Genomic DNA, 24,210 nt, shown 5'->3' with positions numbered 1-24,210 from the left:
AAAACAACTCATGAAAAAATCCCTCTAAAAGAGTCTTTTTCTGTAATTGCAATAAATCTGAAAGTTTTGGGGCTTGTACAGTTAGAACAGTTACTCCTTGATATATACAAAGAAGTCCAGTTCTGGTTAACATGATAATAGGTCGGTAATTATTCAGCACCTTTAGCGAGATCATCTGGCTAAAGCGCGATTATCCCTCTGTAGCGGGTGAAAATACATCTCGGAAAACCGAGATTTGTACTCGGATTCAAACTGTAATCATGTCAACTTCTGAAAAAGGAAAATGTTAACCCATTCGATATATTTATTGTCTCATCTCAATAGATTTGCTTCAAAATATTGCCTCTACTGCTGCAAACCATAGAAATAAGAATAAGTTTATGAACAATAGCGTAGCCTCCTACGGAGGACCACAAGTGATAATTATCAGTACAACTAAACTTACTTCGGTTATACGGTTATTGTCATTGCATGTTTACCTTTTTTTTATACGCCTGCTTGAAAAGCAGGAGTATATACAGCATGATATAGTGATGGGGTGTCCGTCACTTTGGACTTTCCATAGGGCATGGCGATCTCGACACGAAGTCTGTTTGGTGACCTATAAATTCCAAATCGCATGCTTATGCAGGATCCCCACATATATATTTCCAACGCAATTTAAAGTGTCCTCAAACGAAAAACTGTTCATTGCCATCGGTAAAAACATTAAGAATTTATGTAATTAAAATACAAATACCTATAGGAAATACTTCTTTAAATTATAATTAACAACATGTAAGTAGCAGCAATTTCAACAATGCAATTTCGCATTTTTTATTTCTCTAATTTCGTATAGGTTATTCAAATTATTCAAGGTAACATGTTTACACTTTCAACAGGCACGTTTCTGTGTTAATGAAAAGATTGGTAAGTGGTAACTAAAAAAAAGTTCGAAGCTATACCACCCCACCCCCCTTCTACCTGCACGAAATAGCATTTTCAGGTTAGGACAATGGTCAAATTTTCCTCTTTTTTGGCATGTCAAGCTTTTTTCAGGTTGAATTTTTCTCTTTGAATTAGCCACCCCCCTTTTTCCAATTTGCTTCCAATGTCGTTGAATCATGCTTTCCTGAGTTTACAAGTTTACCATGCATCAACATTTGTACGAGGTCAAGATCGGTTAGACTCAGTATAAACTTTTTTTTTATTAATTTCTTTTCAATACTCCATTAAATTAATGGTTTATATTCTTATATCTCAGTTTATACTTGTTTTTATGCCCCCCTTCTAAGAAGGGAGGGCATATTGCTTTGCTGCTGTCTGTCGGTCGGTCGGTCTGTCGGTCCATTTAGTTTCCGCTCATTTTCTTCATAACCGTTGCACATACTGAAATGAAATTTGGTATACAAGTATATCACATGAATATCTAGGTCAAGTTCTGTTTCGGGTATGGTCGCACCATAATTGACAGATTTATGCCCCTTGGACTTAAAAAAATTCCAATTGTTTGCAGTTTCCGCTCATTTTCTTTGGAGAGGTTGCACATATTGAAATGGAATTTAGTATACAGATTAGTCAGAAGAATATCTAGGTCAAGTTTTGTTTGGGTACGATCGCACCATAATTGACAGAGTTATGCCCCTTGGACTTAGAAAAATTCCATATTTTTGCACTTTCCATTCATTTTCTTTGGAGAGGTTGCACATATTGAAATGGAATTTAGTATACAGATTAGTCAGATGAATATCTTGGTCAAGGTCTGTTTTGGGTATGATCACACCATTTTTAGACGGGGTCACCTGACCCCGTCTCTTAGTTTACTCTCAGACTCAGAGGCTAAAAATAGAAAAAGGAAGCTGCAGTGATAACACATGAATTAAATCTATGCATACGAAAGAGTGCAACAATTGTTTCGATCAAAACATAAACATTTTGTATCAAACTGAAGAAATTGTTGTGAACCTTTCTCTAACTCAACTAATAAAGTATTTTGATAATTTAAAACAAAAAATATTAACTGTAAATAACACTAGTTGACAAAGTACTATCCTGCGTATTATTATGACTGTGTACGCATCATCCATTGTTTACTTCCGGAAAATTTATTAGTTCGTACCTGATGAAATTCAAAGAAGTTCAGAAAGGTTTCCAAACTGAGCAATTATCAAAATTTCTCTTCAAATCAACTTAAATGAAAAATGTGAATGTATATTTTTCATAGTTTTGTTTTTAGAATGTTAATGAAAAAATAAAAGTTGTTTTAAAACTCGTTAAAAAAATCACATTTGTGAAATCTAGCATGAAGATTATTTTGACCCCGTCTTTCAGTACTGTCTCAGTACTTTGATTGACAGAGTTATGCCCCTTGGACTTAGAAAAATTCCATATTTTTGCACTTTCCATTCATTTGCTTTGCAGAAGTTGCACACAATGAAATGGAATTTAGTATACAGATTAGTCAGATGAATATCTTGGTCAAGTTCTGTTTTGGGTATGATCGTATGATCACACCATTTTTGACAGAGTTATGCCCTTTTGGACTTAGAAAAATTCCAATTTATGGGGGAGGGGGGCATAAGTGTTTTACAAACATCTGTTGTTTAATCATGACTTTTTAACAAACTTTACAACCCTGTTGCGCTTCCGTTCTTCTTTGCGTCAACCAAAGATCAAATTTTTAAGCAAATATCATGGGTTTTTAAAGAACATTACTTTTAACTCTTGTACAAGAATGGAAAGCTAAAACCCTAACGAATATAATTTGGATATATATACATATTTTATATGCTTCAAAAACATATATGACTGTAAAACGTTAGGATCATTATATGAAAGTTTTGGACCCGTGAAAATTCGTTTGGTCCTGTGAAAATATGTTAACTGTTTGTCAGAGTGTCCTGTGGCGATTTTTCTTTTTCACACAGACTGAATATCTTGATATCTTCAGTGTTTTTTTCTTTCTTTTTTGACAAAATACTTGGTACTTAAAAAATTATAATATGGATACATGTATAAGTATATATTTATTAAAAGGTTCTACAAGGTGTTTTATATAGAAATTCTTGAAAAAATGTGCTGCTATTTGATAGACATAGGACTGTAATTTCTATAGTTTTTAGTGATGGGACATCGGTTCATTTTCATAATCGATCATCGGTTGGAATCGGTTACTGTTTCCGATGCGATTTTACCGATTATAATCGGATGTCATATTTTGGTATATAAAAGCAGACTATTACAATTATTTCATATTATTTCTTTAACATGAATATATGATTTATTATTTCCTTTGTTGTTTTGCTTATTTTTCTTTCTTTTTTGACAAAATACTTGGTACTTAAAAAATTATAATATGGATACATGTATAAGTATATATTTATTAAAAGGTTCTACAAGGTGTTTTAAATAGAAATTCTTGAAAAAATGTGCTGCTATTTGATACACATAGGACTGTAATTTCTATAGTTTTTAGTGATGGGACATCGGTTCATTTTCATGATCGATCATCGGTTGGAATCGGTTACTGTTTCCGATGCGATTTTACTGATTATAATCGGATGTCATATTTTGGTATATAAAAGCAGACTATTACAATTATTTCATATTATTTCTTTAACATGAATATATGATTTATTATTTCCTTTGTTGTTTTGCTTATTTTATTACACTTTCTATATACATGCACGGTTTAAACTTATAACTAAAATTTCCACTAGGCACATGGGCTCCTTAAGTTTCAAATTTAGGAGCCCACAGCTAAATATGTTAAGATATAAAATACATTTGTTTAAAATGAAAATTGAAGTTCTTAATTTGTTAAATCAAATTTCGCATAAATATTTCATCATAGGAAATGAGATTAAATTCAATTAACAATTGTTCTATTCTATTTCGCAAGGGTATATAGATAATCCCTTTTTCCTGGTCATTGGACTATATACTTATAGTAGCCTACTGATGACATTTTGGTTGAATATTTTTAAAACGTATCTGAAATTAGTCACCTAATAACACTTCCATTTCATATGACTGAGTAATTGGAAATATTTTAAATGGACATCTCCCATGAAAAAACGATAGACAGAGAAATGGAGGAAATTCGGATTAGAAAAAAAGACGATCGTTTTCAAGATTTCACAAAGCATGTAGTACTGGTAAATGTATTAAATGAAGGTTATTTACGAATTATAGGAAGATGTTTCTTTTATTTATTTTATTGATTGGAATTTTAAAGCAAAAAACATGTGGAAAACGTCTGTTTTCAGTTAGGGGACTGGAATGGTCCTGCAGCTCTTTAATTCGCCACGTGGGCTAACAAGTCATAAGTTTTATGAGCCTACAGCAAAATTTACTCTCTGTTACTAAGAACCTCTGCTTTATGCTAGTAGGCTAGTATCAGAGGCAGACACCATTATCTTTCATTAAGAAGAAATAAATTTTACACTAGAAATGAATAATTCTGGAAAGTACTTTATTAGAAGTATGTTTCCGATGATCGATTATGAAAAATTATAATCGATCATCGGAATCGATAGCATTTTTTCATTGACAATCGATGTTTTCTGATTATCGGTACAACACTAATAGTTTTTGTACAAAACATTAAAAAAAATAGATCATAGAAAGGTATAATATTAATAAAAGGTTCCTATAAAAATACGCTACTAAAATATTGAGTGCAAGGACATGCATGCATGAGTGCCTTAGTATTTCTAATAGTTAATATTCATGTTGCTGAATGATAAATTTAACATTCTAGTACACTTTCAGGGAAATTCTTTGAAATCTAAATTAAATAGAACTGTTCTTTTATAATATGGCATTGAGACAATGTTCCTAAAGCATGCATGTGTACTCAATTTGACATATTTCATTTGCTTATGCTTTTGGTGCTGGAACCCAAAATAAGTAGGGGGTATTTTGAGTAACATCTGTTAAAATTAAAACTAGTACCGTAATTAAAGGCTCAAGTGAGCTTTTTTGCCACACTAGCATGAAATTAGCATATGTATAATTTATTGTTCAATTTTGTAGCTAAAAAATGGAATGTAAGGTGCAAATGCCATCACAAAAGAGACTTAAGAAAAGGAGAGCAAAAAAACTTGCTGAGGATGAGCAAACAACTTCAGTAAGAAAAAATTTTGAATTTTAACTACCATAACAAAGTCACTGTATTGGGCTTATATATCATATATATCCTTTGTAGCTCACCCAAGGTGAAAGTTCAGGATTTGTATGAATTGATATTTTAAGAATTTTTAGCTCACCTGAGCCGAAGGCTCAAGTAAGCATTTCTGATCTCATTTTGTCCGGTGTCCCTCTGTCCATCTATTGTCTGTCTGTCCATCTGTCTGTAAACTTTTCACATTTTCGACTTCCTCTCAAGAATTTCAACCAAACTTGGCACGAAGTATTCTTGGGTGAAGGGGATTCAAATTTGTTCAAATGAAGGGCCACGCCCTCATTCAAGGGGAGATAATTGGGAATTAATGAAAATTTGGTGGCATGTTTAAAAAATCTTCTTCTCAAGAACCACGGTGCCAGGAAAGATGAAACTTATGTGGAAGCATCCTCAGGTAGTGTAAATTCAAGTTTGTTCAAATCATGACCCCCAGGGGTAGGGCAGGGCCAAAGTGGCAGACCAATGTTTAACATTTAAATATATAGGACAATTCTTTAAAAATCTTCTTCTCAAGAATAGCAAAACCATACTTGATCATATTTATATACATGTAGAAGCATCCTTAGGTAGTGTAGATTCATTTGTTCAAATCATGACCCCCAGGGGTAGGGCGGGGCCACAATAGCCAACCAAAGTTTTACATAGAGATATATAGAAAAAATCTTCTTCTCAAGAATAGCAAAGCTTTTGGATTTTAGATTTTCATTAATAAACCAAATCTACTTTTTCCTAGCCACAGTGCTCAGGTGAGCGATGTGACCCATGGGCCTCTTGTTTTAAGTATATGCTTAAATTTCTCAAGAATATTCTTAGCTGAGAAACATGCTTAATTTCTTTTGCATAAAAATTCTATGCAACATGCTTAGCAATTCTTAGCTAAGAACATCACAATCTGCTTAAGTACAATGTTGCCATGTAAATAAATCCACTTATACTTTAACTTAAATGTAGACAAACACGTCATGATGCAGATCAAAGCAAAGAAATAATATAATATGAAAAAATTGATTCATATTTATTAAAAGATTCGCATTCCTGTTGTTACTTTTATACGTCCGACTTAGGACGGAACATATAATGTTATAGGCTTCATGTCTGTCCGTCCATCTGTCTGTTAGATTTTCTCTTGGAATCTTTATTGTTCTTTGACTTTTGAATGAATAGAAAATTCTTTAAAATTCTTTTTCAGGAAGTCCCAAAGTTACTTGAGTGAACATTGTGACCCATATATATGGGTCACAATATACTAGCAGGCCTTTTATGAAGAAATATTTACATTTCCAATGTCTTTGTCCAAGATAAAATTACCAATTGTAAATGTAATTGATTTCCTCATGAATGTTTTGACGCAATTCCAAAAAAACCATGTGCAAGGCGGGACAACACCTAGAGAGAAGCAGGCTTGGAGCCCATTGATTGGCGGAATCAAAGCATGTAAATATAAGGAATAACTGTCAGATTTTTCAAATTCATGAAGATGATCAATGGATTGGCTTGTATGATAATTTAAGCATAAACGCCTTCAGCATATGCAAATTATCACACAAGCCAATCCATTGATCACTTCATGAATTCGAAAAATAAGACAGTTATTCCTTAAATCTACAGTTTCTCATGTGAGTTTGTTTCTTCTTGTTCTGTAAGGATTCAGATTCACCATGCTCCAGTAAGGCAAGGAAAAGGCATTTGTCGGGTTCCGGTTCAAGAAGACACAAGGTAGAGACATATTCTTCCAGTTCTCTTTCAAGTGATGAGGATGAAAACTACCAAGCTAGCAACTGGACGTATGAAGACCTGAAGTACATGAATATTTTTTATGAGGACAAAAGCAAACCCATTAAAAATTTTGTTCAAGAAATTAAAGATGCTCTAAAGGAAAACAAGCTTGTTTGGCCAGATCCCAGCAAAGTGATTGATGTTTTGACAAAACATTTGAATGAACTTATGCCATTTTCGTATGACTTGGCGTCGCTCAGAAAATGGCGAAAGTATGGCAATGTTTCAGCAATGGGAGTGGAGTTGTCAAAATATGAGGAGGGTTTGGTACAGAAAAGGTCTAAAGAATTGCTACAGGAAAACCAGTAAGTCAGAAATTACCTGTGTAAAATTTATTTTAACTTACTGTAGATCACTTTATTTTTGCGACACCTTATTTTCGCTAGGTATCCATTAATTCTTTTTTAGCGAGACAAAATTTTTGCCAATAGTGATTACTGCTATAAATAATCTTAAGAAATACAAATATACACGAGTCAGAGAAAGAAATTTTTGCGAGCAGACTGTTTCGCGTAATTACGCAAAAAATTAAGTTCTTGGGAATAAAAAGTGATTTACAGTACCTCATGCCAACAATAAAAAGCAATTTGTTTAATATGCTTTGACTGACTTGTCAAAATTGCCACTACCAAATAATTTATTTTCAGGACCATTAAATCTTTCTAGGGTAAAAAGATTGATTCATTTGAAGTTCAGATTTGTACTGTATATCCGTTTTTGCACAAAATTTTATTTTTTGCAATCATTTTTAGTTTGCAAAATATAAAACACCCAGAAACTATGTCAGCTATAATGTTACATAAAAACATTACCATTTTAAACAAAAAACCAAGTCGTAAAAAATGACACGCAAAATATAAATTGTACTCATCTACCCCTTTTCCGCAAAAATTTCCAACATGTGGGAAAAAACCCCAATGTATATGGTAATTTTGTTTTTAATATTTCTAGAACATTTATTCAATTGAAATTTTTATAGAAAAAAATATTGAACCTGTCTGCCTCTCAAGTGTATATTTAACACATCAATAAATTTCTGAGCTTGTAACTTTTATGACAATTACATTGTATCAAATTGTTACTAAAACCTGGAAAAACAAGATGTGTTTGTGAAACACTGATGCTCCCGTATGGCAACATAGCAAAGATTAAACTTTTCTTAAATGCAAATTTATTTAATACTGGTACCAAAAGTAAGGTATTCTCACTGGAAATCAATTCTGATATCCGAAATTAGGCCAATGATAAAGTTTTTTCAATAAGTAAAGAAATCTCAAAGGTCAAAAGGTCAAGGTAAATGTTTCCAATGAAAGGTCTTGCCACATAGAGTACTTTTGTAGAGAATGGAAGCCTTGGCCCTTATATTTCAGAAGTTATGGCCAAGATTAATTTTCTTAAAAAGTAGGTTAAACTCCAAGGTCAAGGTCATAGGGTCAAAGTTCTTGTTATCAAATGAAAGGTCTTGTCACAAGGATTAAATATGTGAATTATGAAAGCACTAACCTTAACCCTTAAAACTTATGTCAAGGTTTGATTTTTAAAGTAGGTCAAACTCAAAGGTCAAGGTCAAAGGGTAAAAAATTTAAGTATCCAATAAAGGGTTACATATATGAGGTATGAATGCCCTGTCCCTTATTGTTCAAAAGTTATGGCCCAGGTTAAAGGTTTTATCACAAGCACAGAAATCTCCAAGGTCAGTGTCAAAGCACAGAAATCTCCAAGGTCAGTGTCAAAGGCCAAGTTTGTTGGTATCCAATGAAAGGTCTTTCAACAAATAATGCATTTGTGAAGTATCGGGGATTTTCCACTCCATTTTGGGAATGGGGCCCAGGCCCTTAGAATTGGGAAATATAACGACATTTCATGATTGATTGGGAAATTTTGTTGCAAGATGTTTTTCAAGAAATAAAAACTTAAAATGAATAAAATTGATTTTTTAGCTCACCTCGACAAAGTCGAGATGAGCTTATGCTATACCGTCGGCGTCGGTGTCGGCGTTAGCGTCTGCGTCCCAGGTTAAAGTTTTAGGAGCAAGTCCATTCCCAAGTAACTATAAGCCCTACCTGAACCAAACTTGCATGGATGATACATCTAGGGATGTACACTACCAGACTTGCTTCGGATGCTGGATCTGACCTACATTTTCTAGATGAGTGCCCAGGTTAAAGTTTTTGGAGCAGGTTAAAGTTTTTGGAGCAGGTCCATTCCCAAGGAATTATTAGACCTACCCGGACCAAACTTGCATGGATGATGCATCTACGGATGTACACTACCAGACTTGCTTCGGATGCTGGATCTGACCTACATTTTCCAGATGAGTGACCAGGTTAAAGTTTTTGGAGCAGGTCTTTTCCCAAGGAACTATAAGCCCTACCTGTTCCAAACTTGCATGGATGATGCATCTAGCAAAGGACACTACAAAACTTACTTCGGATGCTGGATCTGACCTACATTTTTCAGATGAGTGACCAGGTTAAAGTTTTTGGAGCAGGTCCATTCCACAGAAACTATAAGCCTTATTTGGACCAAACTTGCATAGATGATGCATCTAGGGATGGACACTACCAGACTAGCTTAGGATGCTGGATCTGACGTATATTTTCATTCCCAAGTAACTACAGTAAAACTCGGTTATAACGAAGTCCTTGGGACCTATGAAATCACTTCGCTATATCCGTAATTCGTTAAAACCGTATAAGAAATTCATTAAATTTATATAGCTGGGGATCCAAAATGACTTCGCTATATCCGTAAATTCGCTATATCCGTGTTCGTACTAAACGAGTTTTACTGTATTAGCCCTACCTGAACCAAAGTTGCATTGATGATGTATCTAGGGATGGACACTTCCAAACTAGTTTCGGATGCTGGATCTGACCTACATTTTCATTCCCAAGTAGCTATAAGCCCTTTTTGGACTAAACTAGCATGGATGATGTATCTAGGGATGGACACTACCAGACTAGCTTTGGATGCTGGATCTGACCTACATTTTCATTCCCATGTAACTATAAGCCCTACTTGAACCAAACTTGCATGAATGATGTATCTAGGGATGGACACTACCAGACTTGCTTCGGATGCTGGATCTGACCTACATTTTCATTCCCAAGTAACTTTAGGCCCTAGCTAAACCAAACTTGCATGAATGATGTATCTAGGGATGGACACTACCAGACTTGCTTCGGATGCTGGATCTGACCTACATTTTCATTCCCAAGTAACTATAAGTTCTACCTGAACCAAACTTGCATGGATGATGCATCTAAGGATAGACACTATCAGACCTGCTTCGGATGCTGGATCTGACCTATATTTTCCATACAAGAGACCAGGTTAAAGTTTTGGGAACAGATCAAGTCCTTGATATCTGCAGTATTAACAAAGTTATGAATATTTGTCAACACTTTACATGTTTTTCACGCTACACACGTAGAAATGTGTATATGCCATGTAAGGGGTTAAACACAACTTGCAAGAATATTGTTGTTGGGATGAATACTAAAAATTAAGAAAATATGATGTGAGATTTCCATTACATAAACTGATAACATTCGTCGAGGTGAGCTTCGTAATCTTTGATTACCTATGTTTTTACATTATTCTAAACTGTAGAACAGAGAGTAGATCATTCATGACAAAGTTTTAGCCAAGCTATTTAAATTTTATTCAGATTTCCAAACCTGGCCATCCCTGAAAATCCCTGAGTATAAATGTATTGGTATCTATTGTTCAAAAGATATGGCCAAAGTGAAATTTTCAAAATTTCATATCAAAGTTGGTCAAACTCCAAGGTCAAGGTCAAAAGGCGAAATCTGGTGGTACACAAGGAAAGGTCTTGTCACAAGGAATACACATGTGAAATATGAAAGTCATGGCTTCACTAAATCAAAAGTTAAGGGCTAGGTTAAAGTTTTTGCGGACAAACAGACCGACAGACAGAGAGACAGCTAGACAGACGGACATACCGATTACATTATACACTCTCACTTTTCAAGCGGGGGTATAAATATATAATGAGCAATTATATTTTCACGGTTAATTTTTGTAACAAAATTGTGCACACCTCTAAATAGATCCATAGGCCTAATGTAATATTTGTGAATTGGTTCTTTCTCTGAAAAAACCCAGCTGGGGGTATCTGTCCCTTTTGGACAGTTCTAGTTTGTATTGATGAAATAGTCCTAAGTGGCAAAAAGAAATAAAAACTTTAAAACAATCCACAAAATTTCTTTTTTATCTAGATCTTATAAAGCATTGGACCCATCGACAAAGGAAGTTGCCGACAGAGTTATTAGATATTTGGAGTATGATGTGGAAACGTTTGTAGACGGAACGTCTCAACTAGCAGAAAAGAATCTACTTGAAAATCCAAAAGGGCTGGGAAGAAAGGCGAGAAAAAGGGCCCGTGGAGAAGGTCGTGTTTTTGAGGATAGTGAATGGAGTAAAACCTTAGAGAACCAGTTTCAGCATTACTGTTCCCTTTTCGTAAGGATGTTCTTTTTACAAAAAGGGTGAGTAGGACAAGGCAGAATTTGACATGATTAAAGCCTTCCTTTCAATATATCCTGAGCAAAATAAGTTTATGAATTAGAATTTAAAAATATATAATATAACACACAGTAATGGAAGTGCAAGAGGCGATCAAAATTTTGTGAACTACTGTTAACGTGTTACATTTTGCGGTGTATTCCAATTAGCTATTTTGGCAGTAAGAAGAGTCCGCTAAATCAAGTACACATCAAAATGTCTTGTGTATTATCATGATTATACTGGTATATTTAGCACATTCAGATTGCGAAAAATCAAATCTACACTAACATTGAAATTTTAATTCCTGCCAAATATTGTGTATGCCAAATATAATACCATATAATCCATATTAACCGTCCAGATGCTTAGAAAATTGCAGAAAGGGGGCAGTTATTTTAATATTCATGCTAAAGTTTTGAATGTCATATTTTAACTTCAAAAAATCTTTTGTAAAAAATCCAAATAACAGAGAACAACTAAAATTGTCTAACCTTCCCTTAAATTACAATAATCCACCCAAATTATGCTATATGACTCATTTTCACATCCAGAAATTAGGGAATAGACAAGGAGAACAAATTTTGTACTTGTATGAATAACAGTCTGTATAAATTTCACTTTCAGAAATACATGATTAGGTTGTTTTAAAAATCATTCACTTTCAATAATATTTTATGTATGAGTTACCTAATAATAAAGTTTCATTTTCATTTTTAGCTCACCTCAACGAAGTTGGGGGAGCTTATGTAATACCCTCGGCGTCGGTGTCGGTGTCAGCGTTGGCGTCCCAGGTTAAGTTTTTTGGAGCAGTTTTCTTTTTAACTACTTCTATGTCCTATATGGATTAGACATGCATGGAGGATGGTTCTGGTGTGTTTCATTGCACCATTCAAAGTTTCAGATGCTGCAATTTCAGCAAAGGAATGACCAGGTTTTTGGAGCAGGTTAACATTTTTGGTGCAGTTTTTGGTTAAGGTTTCATTTCCAAGTAACTATAAGCCCTATGTTGACCAAACTTGCATGGTTGATACATTTAAGGATGCATACTACTGGGCTTGCTTCGGATGCTGAATCTGACCTACTTTTCCGGTTGAGTGAACAGATTAAAGTTTTTGGTGCAGGTTTCTTTTCCAAGTAACTATAAGCCCTATGTTGACCAAACTTGCATGGATGATACATCTAAGGATGCATACTACCAGGCTTGCTTCGGATGCTGAATCTTACCTACATTTTCCGGTTGAGTGAATAGGTTAAAGTTAATGCATGATTCATTTCCAAGTATCTATGATTCTTTAATAACCAAACTTGCATGGATGATACATATAAGGATGCATACTACCAGGCTTGCTTCAGATGCTGAATCTGACCTACTTTTTGTGGATGAGTAAAAATGTTAGTTTTTAATGCATGTTTCATTTCCAATTAACTATGAGCCCTATAATGAGCAAACTTGCATGGACGATAAATCTTAGGATGCAAACTAATGGATTTGCTTCGGATGCTGAATTCGACATGCATTTTTTAGATAATAGACCAGGTAAAAGTACTGAGTGCAAGTCTCATACCAAAAAACTATAAGGCTTACATAACATTGTATAAACCAAACTTGCACAAACGTTGCATCAAGAGATGAAAACTCTCAAATTTGCTTCAGATTCTGGATTTTAATTACATTTTCATGAAGAAGAACTAGTTTAAATTTTTTATGTAGGTCTGTTCAAAGTATCAGATCAAAATTGCTTAAATATTTTCATTTTTGGAATGTACACTTTTTGTTGGTTAATTGTGTGACTTTGCCTTACTTGAAGACAACATTCGTTGAGGTGAGTATGGTGGACTTTTGATACGATTCTGGATGATTTTGATCACTGTACAGGGGGTCCCTTTATTTCCTGACAATTGAAAAAAGACACGGGGAGCGCTTAAAGGAGCAGGGGCAGTTAATAGGGATTATATGGTACATTTACAGTATCTATTACAGTGTACAAAATTCCTGTCCGCCCGCATGCCCGAGACGTACTTAATCTGGAGCGGACGTATAAGTTTTACTCCGCATCAGCCCGCTCGTGCGCACTAATTTTACCCTATATCCTCCAATTTTTTTTTATTGCAGATTAATGTAATGATTAAACGCATATTTTGTATCAAGCACTTTCATTGGCTGAATCATTCAGAGGAACATATTTCACAGTTTATCTAATTGATGGCTTTGATTTCCAAAGAGTATAAACAAAGCTTGGGAGACTTAAATTAATTATAATTGCCTTGCATAAACTTACACTGGTCTTTACGGCATCTGCAGGCCTGAAAAGAAGTACATGCACTCATAAGACTGTCACATGGAAGTTGGAACTAGGGCTGGGACGATACCGAACTTAGCCGATCCGATACATATCACGATACTTTAGGTGCGATACGATACATATCACGATACATTTAAAACCAAATAAAACTAGATATTTTTTTAGAACATTTAATTTGGAACATTACAGATTATAAAAAATAAACTAATTCAACAGAAACCCGACTTACTGCCATTGGGTTTTTGTTGATTTAATCCGGCGTGTCTGACGCCATTCTGATGCTTGTGTTTTGAATTCTGTATCACCAAGATGTTTGTACTTTATTTCTGATTGTTTAAACGTCTTGATGATACAGACTAAAAATTTCGAATTCTAGAGCCCGGACATTTTTGGAAATTAAAAAAAAAGAGCGGGCAGGTATCGTGATACTAAATTAGATGAATCGATCCGTATATCGTCAAAGTGAATACTATGATGCACCGGTGGATCGTCCCAGCCCTAGTTGGAACTTGAATATAAAGTTTAAAAGTCAGACAAAATGTCTTCATAATTTTGTAATACATCATAAACTGGGATTTGGTAGTTGTATTTCCAGAAAAATTGGAATTTCTTAGTTGGAGTTTTAGAATATTTTTTTTTCTTTCAGTTTTGACATGCAGACTTGCTTTTCCTTTAAGAAGAAAACTGTGAGGTACACACATGATCTGGTCTATCATTACTACAAAGAACTAAATAAACGGGGTCCAGACCAACTTCTGTTTTTTATAGAGGTATTTATGTTCTCCAAATAAAGTTTTGGATAATTTTGTTTTTATTAGGTCACCTGAGTAAACGTCATCGTAAGTCATGCATTAACATTTAAACATTTTCAGCTTCTTCTCTGAAACCAGTGAACCAATTTCAACCAAATTTGGCATATAGCTTCTATGGGTGAAAAATTGTGAAATTTCATATATTTGAGATATATATGTTAGTTCTTAACATTATTTTTTTTTTTTAATTTTAGGTAAAGAATGCAGCAGTTTCTTGTGAAGGTGCAACAAACATCAAAGAGCTTGTTGGAGAGAAAATTATGGGACAAGTGGGATCAGCGCTCTTATGCCAGTCACGACAATCACTATTTTTTCCAAATAGCCTTGGTATTATTTGTATGGAAACAAAAGTAAGTACATGTATTGCTTACATAGCACAAACAATAGAAGCGTCTAAGTTAAGCTATTAGTAGGGGTGTCATTCATTTCTGTCAGGGTATTTTCATTGTTATAAACTGTATATATATTCCATGGCTCAAGGCCTTCCCTTTAATACCGATAAATTTGATTCTTTTAAGGTCACCTGAGTAAACTCAGGTAATCTATTGCTATCCATTGTTGTCTGTCGTCGTCCGTCATGCGCCGTGGGTTAACATTTGAACATTTTCAGCTTCTTCTCTGAAACCACTCAACCAATTTTACCCAATGTTGGCACAAAGCATCTATGAGTAAAGGGAAACAAAAATTAAAAATTTTATGGTCCCTACCCCCCTGGGGGGGCTTGAAGGGTGGGGAAAAACCATAAAATTAGTGCAATCTTGAATTCTTCTTCTTTACTCGTGGACATCAAGCAGTCAAACTGTTGGCATGATTGTAATCAGCATTGAGTCCTCTACCAAAATTGTGAAATTCATGGCCCTGGGTCAGAGGTGCTAGTGCTAGGGCAGGGCTACATAGACTGTATAGTGAAAATGCATTATGACTTTGAAAATCTTCTTCTGTGCTCCTGGGCATTAAATAAGCTAACCAAGTACATAGTTATGTTGAATAAGTTTTCCTTTTGGAAAATTGTGAATTTCATGGCCCCATGGTCAGGTGTTCTGGTGTTAAGGCAGGGCTCTGTTGATTATATAGTGGAAATGCATAAGACCAACATTTTTTAATAAAATGGTTTACGGGAACGCTGACTGCAATTTTAGCTGAAACCAAATAAAAATAAAAGTCCCTGTTGTTGATTTTATTTTTAAATTTCCCACTGATTGTCAATGCAAGTGCACCAAAAAATATATAAATTTTTGCAAATAAGTCGACAATTCTGATTGGTTGTTTTATTGTAGGCCTTTCTTTTCATCCAATCAATTTACGTTTCTTATAAACTTTTTCTGAAGTGCATAAAACCTGCCAACATGGACGCAGACATGTCAAATTTTACAGAAGTTGAGAATACATCGTTCTTAAACACGATAGTTCAAGATCGTTTTTGCGATTCAACCATACTAAGCGAACAGGAAAATCAATAAGAGTACATCCAATGATGAAGTTAAGTAAGAGTTATAAGGGAATTAAAGAAATGACTAGAGGATATGTTGACATGGCTGTCACTTTCGATGTGGGGTACCGTATACAGTACGGTAATTCTCTTTTACAATTTTGATACCTTTGATGAACGTGATACGTGAATGGAAATCGAAAATAGACGTTCAAATTTTGTGAAGAACAAATTGTGACTTATCTGCATTGTATATCCATGAAACGTTTTCAAACGTGTGTAACATTTTTAAAGAAAGATCATACATGTATATACAGACTGTAAATTCGTATTAAATATTTTGGTGTGTGTTAAAACAGTTATAGAATAGATATATTTATAAACAATGCAAATGATACGGTTTTCAAATTTGTCTATACTTTCAACTTTATCAAGCTTTCAAAATTTTATTAATTGCATAAAACATGCTGTAGTGTAAAATACAGATTTAAATTATGATGCTGGGTTTTATTCAGATTCTCTTTACAACAATTTTTTCCCATATTTCATTTGTTGGTTAATTTGAACATAGTGACGTTCTCATTTTACGCAAACTTTTTTCTTTGGTCATCTTGTTGTCATAATGAGTATTTTTATAAGGAAATCTTTATATTTCCCCATTTCTCCCAAGGTTTAGTAGAGTACTTTAATATTTATGTTGTTATCATAGTTCAAGCTCCAAACCATATATAGTGCAATTTATGTCAAATTATTAAAAATAAAAAAATTACACACTTTTTCCAATTTTATTTTTATTTTCATTAATCCCCCCGGCCCAATTTTTAATAAAAAAAAATTCCTGTAAACCATTTAATAAAAAATGTTGGCCTAAATTCTTTAAAAATGTTCTCCTCTGTGCTTGGATATTTAACCAAAGAACTCTGTGCATAGTTATAATAAGGAAGAATGCTTCTTTCCAATTTGTGAATTTCATGGCCGCTGGGTCAGAGGTTCTGGTGTGAGGGCGGGGCTCTATGTGGTTAATTAGTGTAAATTCATTAATTCTATTAAAATCTTTTTGCTACTTGATATTAAACCAAGTAAAAAGTTATGATAAATGGGAATGCCTTTTCTTAAATTTAAAATTTCATAGCCCATAGGTGAAGGGTTCTGCCCCATTGGGATTACGGTTAGAAGAGGTCCTCAGTACCTCCTTGCTTGTCGTAAAAGGCGATTAAATTGGGCGGTCTCTCTGATGAGACTGAGGCCCCTTGTCAAAGCAGGTGTGACACAATAAAGATCCCTACCTGCTCAAAGGACGTAAGTGCCAAGCATAGGCCTAAAGAACTATATGCGGTATATTGCATATGTTTGCCCCCACAAAAGTCAAATTTTGAAAACTTCCTGAAATGTGCTGAATTCAATAAATTGTACGAGAAATATAAGTTAACAGAAAATATTATAGTTCCAGAGCAGTGTATTCACAATTTCTGTTTTTATGACGTCACAAACTAGTCCGATTTTATATCCTTTTTCAGAAAGAGGACAAAATGGACAAAATTTCAACAATTTAAGCTTTAAAATTTATAGAGCGCATGTGTGTTCAGGAACAATATTGACATATTTCATTGATATTATCATTCTACACATTATATCAAAATATTTATCCTGAACACACATGCGCTCGGTGACTTTTATTTAAAATATCGACGAAATATGTACATTTTTCTGCAAAATTCATAAAAAACTTAAATTTACGTCATGTTTGTGACGTCATTACGTACATATGACGTCATTACTTATGAAATTATTCAGTGCTTTAAAGTCAGCATATACTCCCCTGTTTAAGGACTTAATTAAATATTACTCCATCAAAGTTTGATTTTTTGGGGCAAATGTTGGTTAATACCGCATATAGTTCTTTGCAGCTCTTCACCGGCAATGGTGACGTCTCCATATCAGTGAAATATTCTGGAGAGGGACGTTCAACTGTATACATGTATATGTATGATAAGGGGTTCTGGTGTTAGGGCAGGGCTCTTTAATTGTTTATATAGTGAAAATACATTAATTATACCCCACGCAACTAGTTGCGGGAGGTATAATGTTTTTGACCCGTCCGTCAGTCAGTCAGTCAGTCCGTCAGTCAGTCAGTCCTCTTTTTTTGTCAGCGCAACTCCTCATAAACCGCTGCACAGAATTTCGTCAAACTTTGCAGGTATTTAGGACACAATGTGTAGATGTGCATATTACCAGGAAATTCCGATTTCATTATTTTTTCCGGGAATTTCAACACTTTTTAACTTAGACATTTGGCCATACCTTGAATATACAGATGAACAGTTTGTCAGCGCAACTCCTTATAAACCGCTTCACAGAATTTCATCAAACTTTGCAGGTATTTAGGACACAATGTGTAGATGTGCATATTACCAGGAAATTCCGATTCCATTATTTTTTCCGGGAATTTCCACACTTTTTAACTTAGACATTTGGCCATACCTTGAATATACAGATGAACAGTTTGTCAGCGCAACTCCTTATAAACCGCTTCACAGAATTTCATCAAACTTTGCAGGTATTTATGACACAATGTGTAGATGTGCATATTACCAGGAAATTCCGATTCCATTATTTTTTCCGGGAATTTCCACACTTTTTAACTTAGACATTTGGCCATACCGTGAATATAGAGATGAACAGTTTGTCAGCGCAACTCCTCATAAACCGCTGCACAGAATTTCATCAAACTTTGCAGGTATTTAGGACACAATGTGTAGATGTGCATATTACCAGGAAATTCCGATTCCATGATTTTTTCCGGGAATTTCCACACTTTTTAACTTAGACATTTGGCCATACCTTGAATATAGATTTGTCAGCGCATACCTTGAATTTCATAAACTTTGCAGGTATTTAGACACAGTGTGTGTCATATTACCAGGAAATTCCGCCATTATTTTTTCTTTATAAACCGCTTCACAGAATTTCGTCAAACTTTGCAGGTATTTAGGACACAATGTGTAGATGTCCATATTACCAGGAAATTCCGATTCCATTATTTTTTCCGGGAATTTCGACACTTTTTAACTTAGACATTTGGCCATACCTTGAATATAGAGATGAACAGTTTGTCAGCACCACTCCTGTTAAACTGTTGTACATAGTTTTGTCAACCTATGCAGATATTTAGGACATATTCCATTATTTTATCCCAAAGAGTTTTGCCTATTATTCAAGAAAATTTCTCACCCCCACCCCACCCCAACCACTTCAAATTAATGTTTGGATTTGTATAATGCCAAGAAATTTTGATTCAATTATTTATCTAGAAATTTCATTCCACATTTAAATGTCGTAATGTGCAAGACATTTTGATGTGAAGATTTTTTTACAATTATTGCCCTTATTGATCTATACTATGTGTTTAAAGTGCACTGTGCCTTTCATTATGTGTTTCATCGTCAAGTTTTGGCGGAGCGTGGGGCATGTGAGCTAGCTCACTTTTTCTTTCATTCTTTAAAAAATCTTCTCTTCTCCTGAGTATAAAATAAACTAACCAAGTACATGGTTATATTAAATAAGTCTGCCTCTTCCAAACTTTGAATTTCATAGCCCCAGGATCAGTGGTTGTGGTGTTAGGGTGGTGCTCTGTTGATTGTATAGTGAAAATGCATAAATTCTTTAGAAAACTCCTCCTATGCTCCTGGGTTTAAAACCAATGAACTATATACATAGTTATGACGAGGAAGGAGCTTCAACCCAATTTCTGAATTTCATCATCATGAGCCTTTGGTCATGGGTTCTGGTGTTAGATGGGGCTCTTTAATGATCTTATAGTGAAAATGCATGAATTCTTTGGAAATCTTTTCCTTTGCTCCTTGATATTATGCCAATGATATAATATATATTTATTATGAAGAAATGTGCCTCTTCCAAAATGTTTAATTTCATGGCCCCTACTTTAGAATGTTTAATTTCATGGCCCCTGCTTTAGGGATACTGCAGACGGGAGGGGGTTACATAGTCTGAAAATAAAGTAATACTTTGAAATCTGCTCTGTGATATTAATCAATCATTTGTGATGGAATGAAATTTATAAAATTTCCAAAATTTTGAAATATGTGGCCACAAGGTCAGTGGTTCCTCTGGGTTGGTGTGCACAACAGGTGGTTATAAAGTGGAAACTTATTTTCTCTCTGTTACTCTGATATGCCTATGAAAATAAGCATGCTAAGTGTATAGTTATGATAAACTATGTTGCCTGAATTTCAAGGCTTTTTGACTTAAAAAAGTCAAATCAAACTCAGTTGTTGGAAAGTTTTTACATGTTACTCAGGTGAACTATAAGGCCTGTGGGCCTCTTCTTTATTGGAGATTTTGTCTTTTGAATTAACTTCAGCCAAACATTTCGAACAGTTGGTGCTAGGGCTTTCACATTTTATAAGCATATTCCTTGTGACAAGACCTTTCTTTTGGTACCAATATTATAAATCTCTTGACCTTCACTTGGAGTTTAACTTGCTTTGAGAAACATTAACCTTGCTAAAAGCTGTAAACAGGGGTATCACTGTTTCACAAACAATTTTTCTTTTTCCCTTACAGCTTATTTTTGTTTTTCTGAAAATATCCTTGGAGCATTGGTTTGGCATACATGGAGAAGAAAGATCACCAACTGATCCAGGAATGATAATGTACACAGAACCATTTGACATGCTGAAACAAGAAGACAGATTGAAAATGGCAGACTTTATGTTCTGGCTAGGATTTGTTCAAAAGCGCAGAAGATATTTCTCAGTATAGTTTAACGAACTTCTTAAGATGGTAGATTGCAGATTAATTGTATATATAAGAAAGTTAACATGTTTTTATGGGTAGAGGGAAACAAAAAATGTGAATTTCAGGATCCCAGTCCCCCCTAAAGAAGTTACAATCAGCAGAAACAAAAGACTAACAAACCACTTAAGTTATTAGCTCTACTGGTCATAGACCAAGAGAGCTTATGCGATAGTAATGCGATTTCAATAAAAGGTGTTGCTATGGTTACTAAAAATAGAAATTTCTGGGAAATTCTTTTAAAATGTTACTCCTCCTACAGATTTGGTCTGATTTCAATGGAAGACAGGTATACTACACTAAAAATACACTCTTCTGTTTATCAGTTTTTGACTTTGAGAAACATTATTGCCTTGGTTACTAAAAATAGAAATTTCTCTTAAATACTCTCAAAATGCTACTCCAAATACAGTTTTAGCTTGATTATAATGTGGCTTACAAGTAGACTACACTATGAACATAAAGAGACTTTTCTCTTCCCTTGCTATAAGTACAAACCAGTAGAGCTTCAGTTTAGACAGAGACTTCTGGTTTTTATGTATGTATTTTTATGTATTTTATTTCAATTTGCTCATGATTATATGATTTTTAGGTCACCTGAGTAAACTCAGGTGACCTATTGCCATCCGTTTTCGTCCGTCGTCGTGCGACGTCCGTCGTCCATCGTGTGTTAACATTTGAACATTTTCAGCTTCTTCTCTGCAACCACTCAATCAATTTCAACCAAATTTGGCACAAAGCATCTATGGGTGAAGGGGAACAAAAATTGTGAATTTCATGATCCCTGCCCCCCTGGGGCCTGAGGGGTGGGGCCAAAACCACTAAAATTAATGCAATCTTTAAAAATCTTTTTCTTTACTTCTGGACATCAAGCAGTCAAACTGTTTGCATGATTGTAATCAGCATTGAGTCCTCTACCAAAATTGTGAAATTCATGGCCCTGGGGTCAGGGGTTCTAGAGCTAGGGCGGGGCTAAATAAGTATATAGTGAAAATGCATTATTTCTTGGAAAATCTTCTTCTCTGCTCCTGGGTATTAAATAAACCAACTAAGTACATAGTTATGATGAGCAAGAGTGCCTCTACCAAAATTGTGAATTTTATGGCCCCAGGGTCAGAGGTTCTGGTGTTAGGGTGGGGCTCTATTGATCATATAGTAAAAATACATGATTTCTTTGAAAATCTTCTTCTCTGTCCCTGGGTATTAAATAAACCAAGTAAGTAAATAGTTACAATAAGCAAGAGCGCCTCTACCAAAATTGTGAATTTTATGGCCCCAGGGTCAAGGGTTCTGGTGTTGGGGGGGGGGGGGCTCTATTGATTATATAGTGAAATTACATGAATTCTTTGAAAATCTTCTTCTCTGCTCCTAGGTATTAAATAAACTAACTAAGTGCATAGTTATGATGAGCAAGAGTGCCTCTACAAAAATTGTGAATTTTATGGCCCCAGCATCAATGGTTCTGGTGGGGGGGGGGGGATTTATTGTTTATAAAGTGAAATACATGAATTCTTTGAAAATCGTCTTCTCTGCTCCTAGGTATTAAATAAACTAACTAAGTACATAGTTATGATAAGCAAGTGTTACTAAACCAAAATTGTGAATTTTATGGCCCCAGGGTCAAGGGTTCTGGTGTGTGTGTGTGTGTGGGGAGGGGGGGGGCTCTGTTGATTATGTAGTGAAAATATGTGAATTCCTTGAAATCTTCTTCTCTGCTCCTAGGTATTATATAAACTAAGTAAGTGCATAGTTATGTAGTTATGATGAGCAAGTGTGCCTCAACCAAAATTGTGAATTTAGTGGCCCTATCATCAAGGGTTCTGGTGTTCGGGGGGGGGGGGGCTCTATTGATTATATAGTGAAATTACATGAATTCTTTGAAAATCTTCTTCTCTGCTCCTAGGTATTAAATAAACTAACTAAGTGCATAGTTATGATGAGCAAGAGTGCCTCTACAAAAATTGTGAATTTTATGGCCCCGGCATCAATGGTTCTGTGGGGGGGGGGGGGGGGAGCTTTATTGTTTATAAAGTAAAAATACATGAATTCTTTGAAAATCTTCTTCTCTGCTCCTAGGTATTAAATAAACTAACTAAGTGCATAGTTATGATGAGCAAGAGTGCCTCTACAAAAATTGTGAATTTTATGGCCCCGGCATCAATGGTTCTGGTGGGGGGGGGGGGGAGCTTTATTGTTTATAAAGTAAAAATACATGAATTCTTTGAAAATCTTCTTCTCTGCCTCTAGGTATTAAATAAACTAAGTAAGTGCATAGTTATGATGAGCAAGAATGCCTCTTCTAAAATTATGAATTTCATTGCCCCAGGGTCTGGGGTTCTGGTGGGGGAGGGGGCTTTATTGTTTATAAAGTGAAAATACATGAATTCTTTGAAAATCTTCTTCTCTGCTCCTAGGTATTAAATAAACTAAGTAAGTGCATAATTATGATGAGCAAGAATGCCTCTTCTAAAATTATGAATTTCATTGCCCCAGGGTATGGGGTTCTGGTGTTAGGTTGGGGCTACTATTGATTATATAGTGAAAATACATTAAATCTTTGAAAGTGTTCTTCTCTGGTTATGAAGCAGATGAACTATCTATATAGTTATGATGAGCAAGGGCCCTAATCTTGCAGAATTGTGAATTTCAAGGCCCCAGGGTCAGGGGTGGGGGGGGCTCTACTTATATATTAAAAATGAATTAATTGTATGAAATCTGGTCCTTTGTATTTATAAAACATTTATTTACTTTTTGATAGGCAATTTTAAGGGTGCCTTTTAAAAATTTGTGCAACCTAGGGTCAGGGGTTTATGTCAGAGTGTTAGGGGCACTAATGATTATTGATGAATATTACTGATTAGTTGGAGTGCATTTTTGTTCCCCTACCCTGTGTATGGGTATTCAGTAACCAAGCTAAGCAACTAAGTTTATTGTTATGATGATCAATGGCGCCCTTTCAAAATTGTGAATGCCATATAGCATCTGGCTTAAAACATGAATCAAATTCAATACACTGTAACTGGAAAGTTGTTGCATAATGCTCAGGTGACCTATAAGGCCCGTGGGCCTCTTGTTCTGTTTTGGAATGTATATATTAATTGAATAATAATGAAATGAAAGTTATAAATATTGTGAAATTTTGTAGATATCATTGAATAAAGCTAATGTATACAGACTGTACCTTCTTTTGATGTGTCAAGTTCAGAGGTTCATGCACAGAAAACTTGTGTTCATAGGTGCTCCATTTTTCAGTTATTTTAGACAAGCTCAAGGTTGAAAACACATGATACATCTAAGGATGCAGGGGATTATTTCTCTCTCTCTCTCTCTCTCTCTCTCTCTCTCTCTCTCTCTCTCTCTCTCTCTATATATATATAT

General features: G+C 34.8%; 1 protein-coding gene across 1 annotated transcript; it reads left to right on the top strand.

Annotated features, from left to right (window-relative positions):
- Positions 1 to 888: 888 nt before the first annotated feature.
- LOC134280101 (uncharacterized) lies at positions 889 to 24,008 on the top strand. Its single transcript, XM_062762528.1, has 7 exons — positions 889 to 909; positions 5,017 to 5,110; positions 6,809 to 7,245; positions 11,185 to 11,454; positions 14,423 to 14,546; positions 14,783 to 14,938; positions 20,602 to 24,008. The coding sequence occupies exons 2-7, from the start codon at positions 5,024 to 5,026 to the stop codon at positions 20,797 to 20,799; spliced, it is 1,272 nt and encodes a 423-aa protein (XP_062618512.1). The 5' UTR covers positions 889 to 909; positions 5,017 to 5,023; the 3' UTR covers positions 20,800 to 24,008.
- The last annotated feature ends 202 nt before the right edge of the window (positions 24,009 to 24,210 follow it).

The sequence above is a fragment of the Saccostrea cucullata genome, unplaced genomic scaffold, assembly GCF_032062105.1.
Source record: "Saccostrea cucullata isolate Sc308-1 unplaced genomic scaffold, CSIRO_AGI_Scuc_v1 ctg1398, whole genome shotgun sequence".
NCBI classification, from domain to species: domain Eukaryota; kingdom Metazoa; phylum Mollusca; class Bivalvia; order Ostreida; family Ostreidae; genus Saccostrea; species Saccostrea cuccullata.
This window is presented reverse-complemented; position numbering and strand designations above follow the sequence as displayed.

Coding starts and splice junctions, on each gene's coding strand:
- LOC134280101 (XM_062762528.1), top strand. CDS start 5,024: ATGGAATGTAAGGTGCAAATGCCATCACAAAAGAGACTTAAGAAAAGG. Junction 5,111..6,808: donor AGGATGAGCAAACAACTTCA/GTAAGAAAAAAT, acceptor TTGTTCTGTAAG/GATTCAGATTCACCATGCTC. Junction 14,547..14,782: donor AACTTCTGTTTTTTATAGAG/GTATTTATGTTC, acceptor TTTTAATTTTAG/GTAAAGAATGCAGCAGTTTC.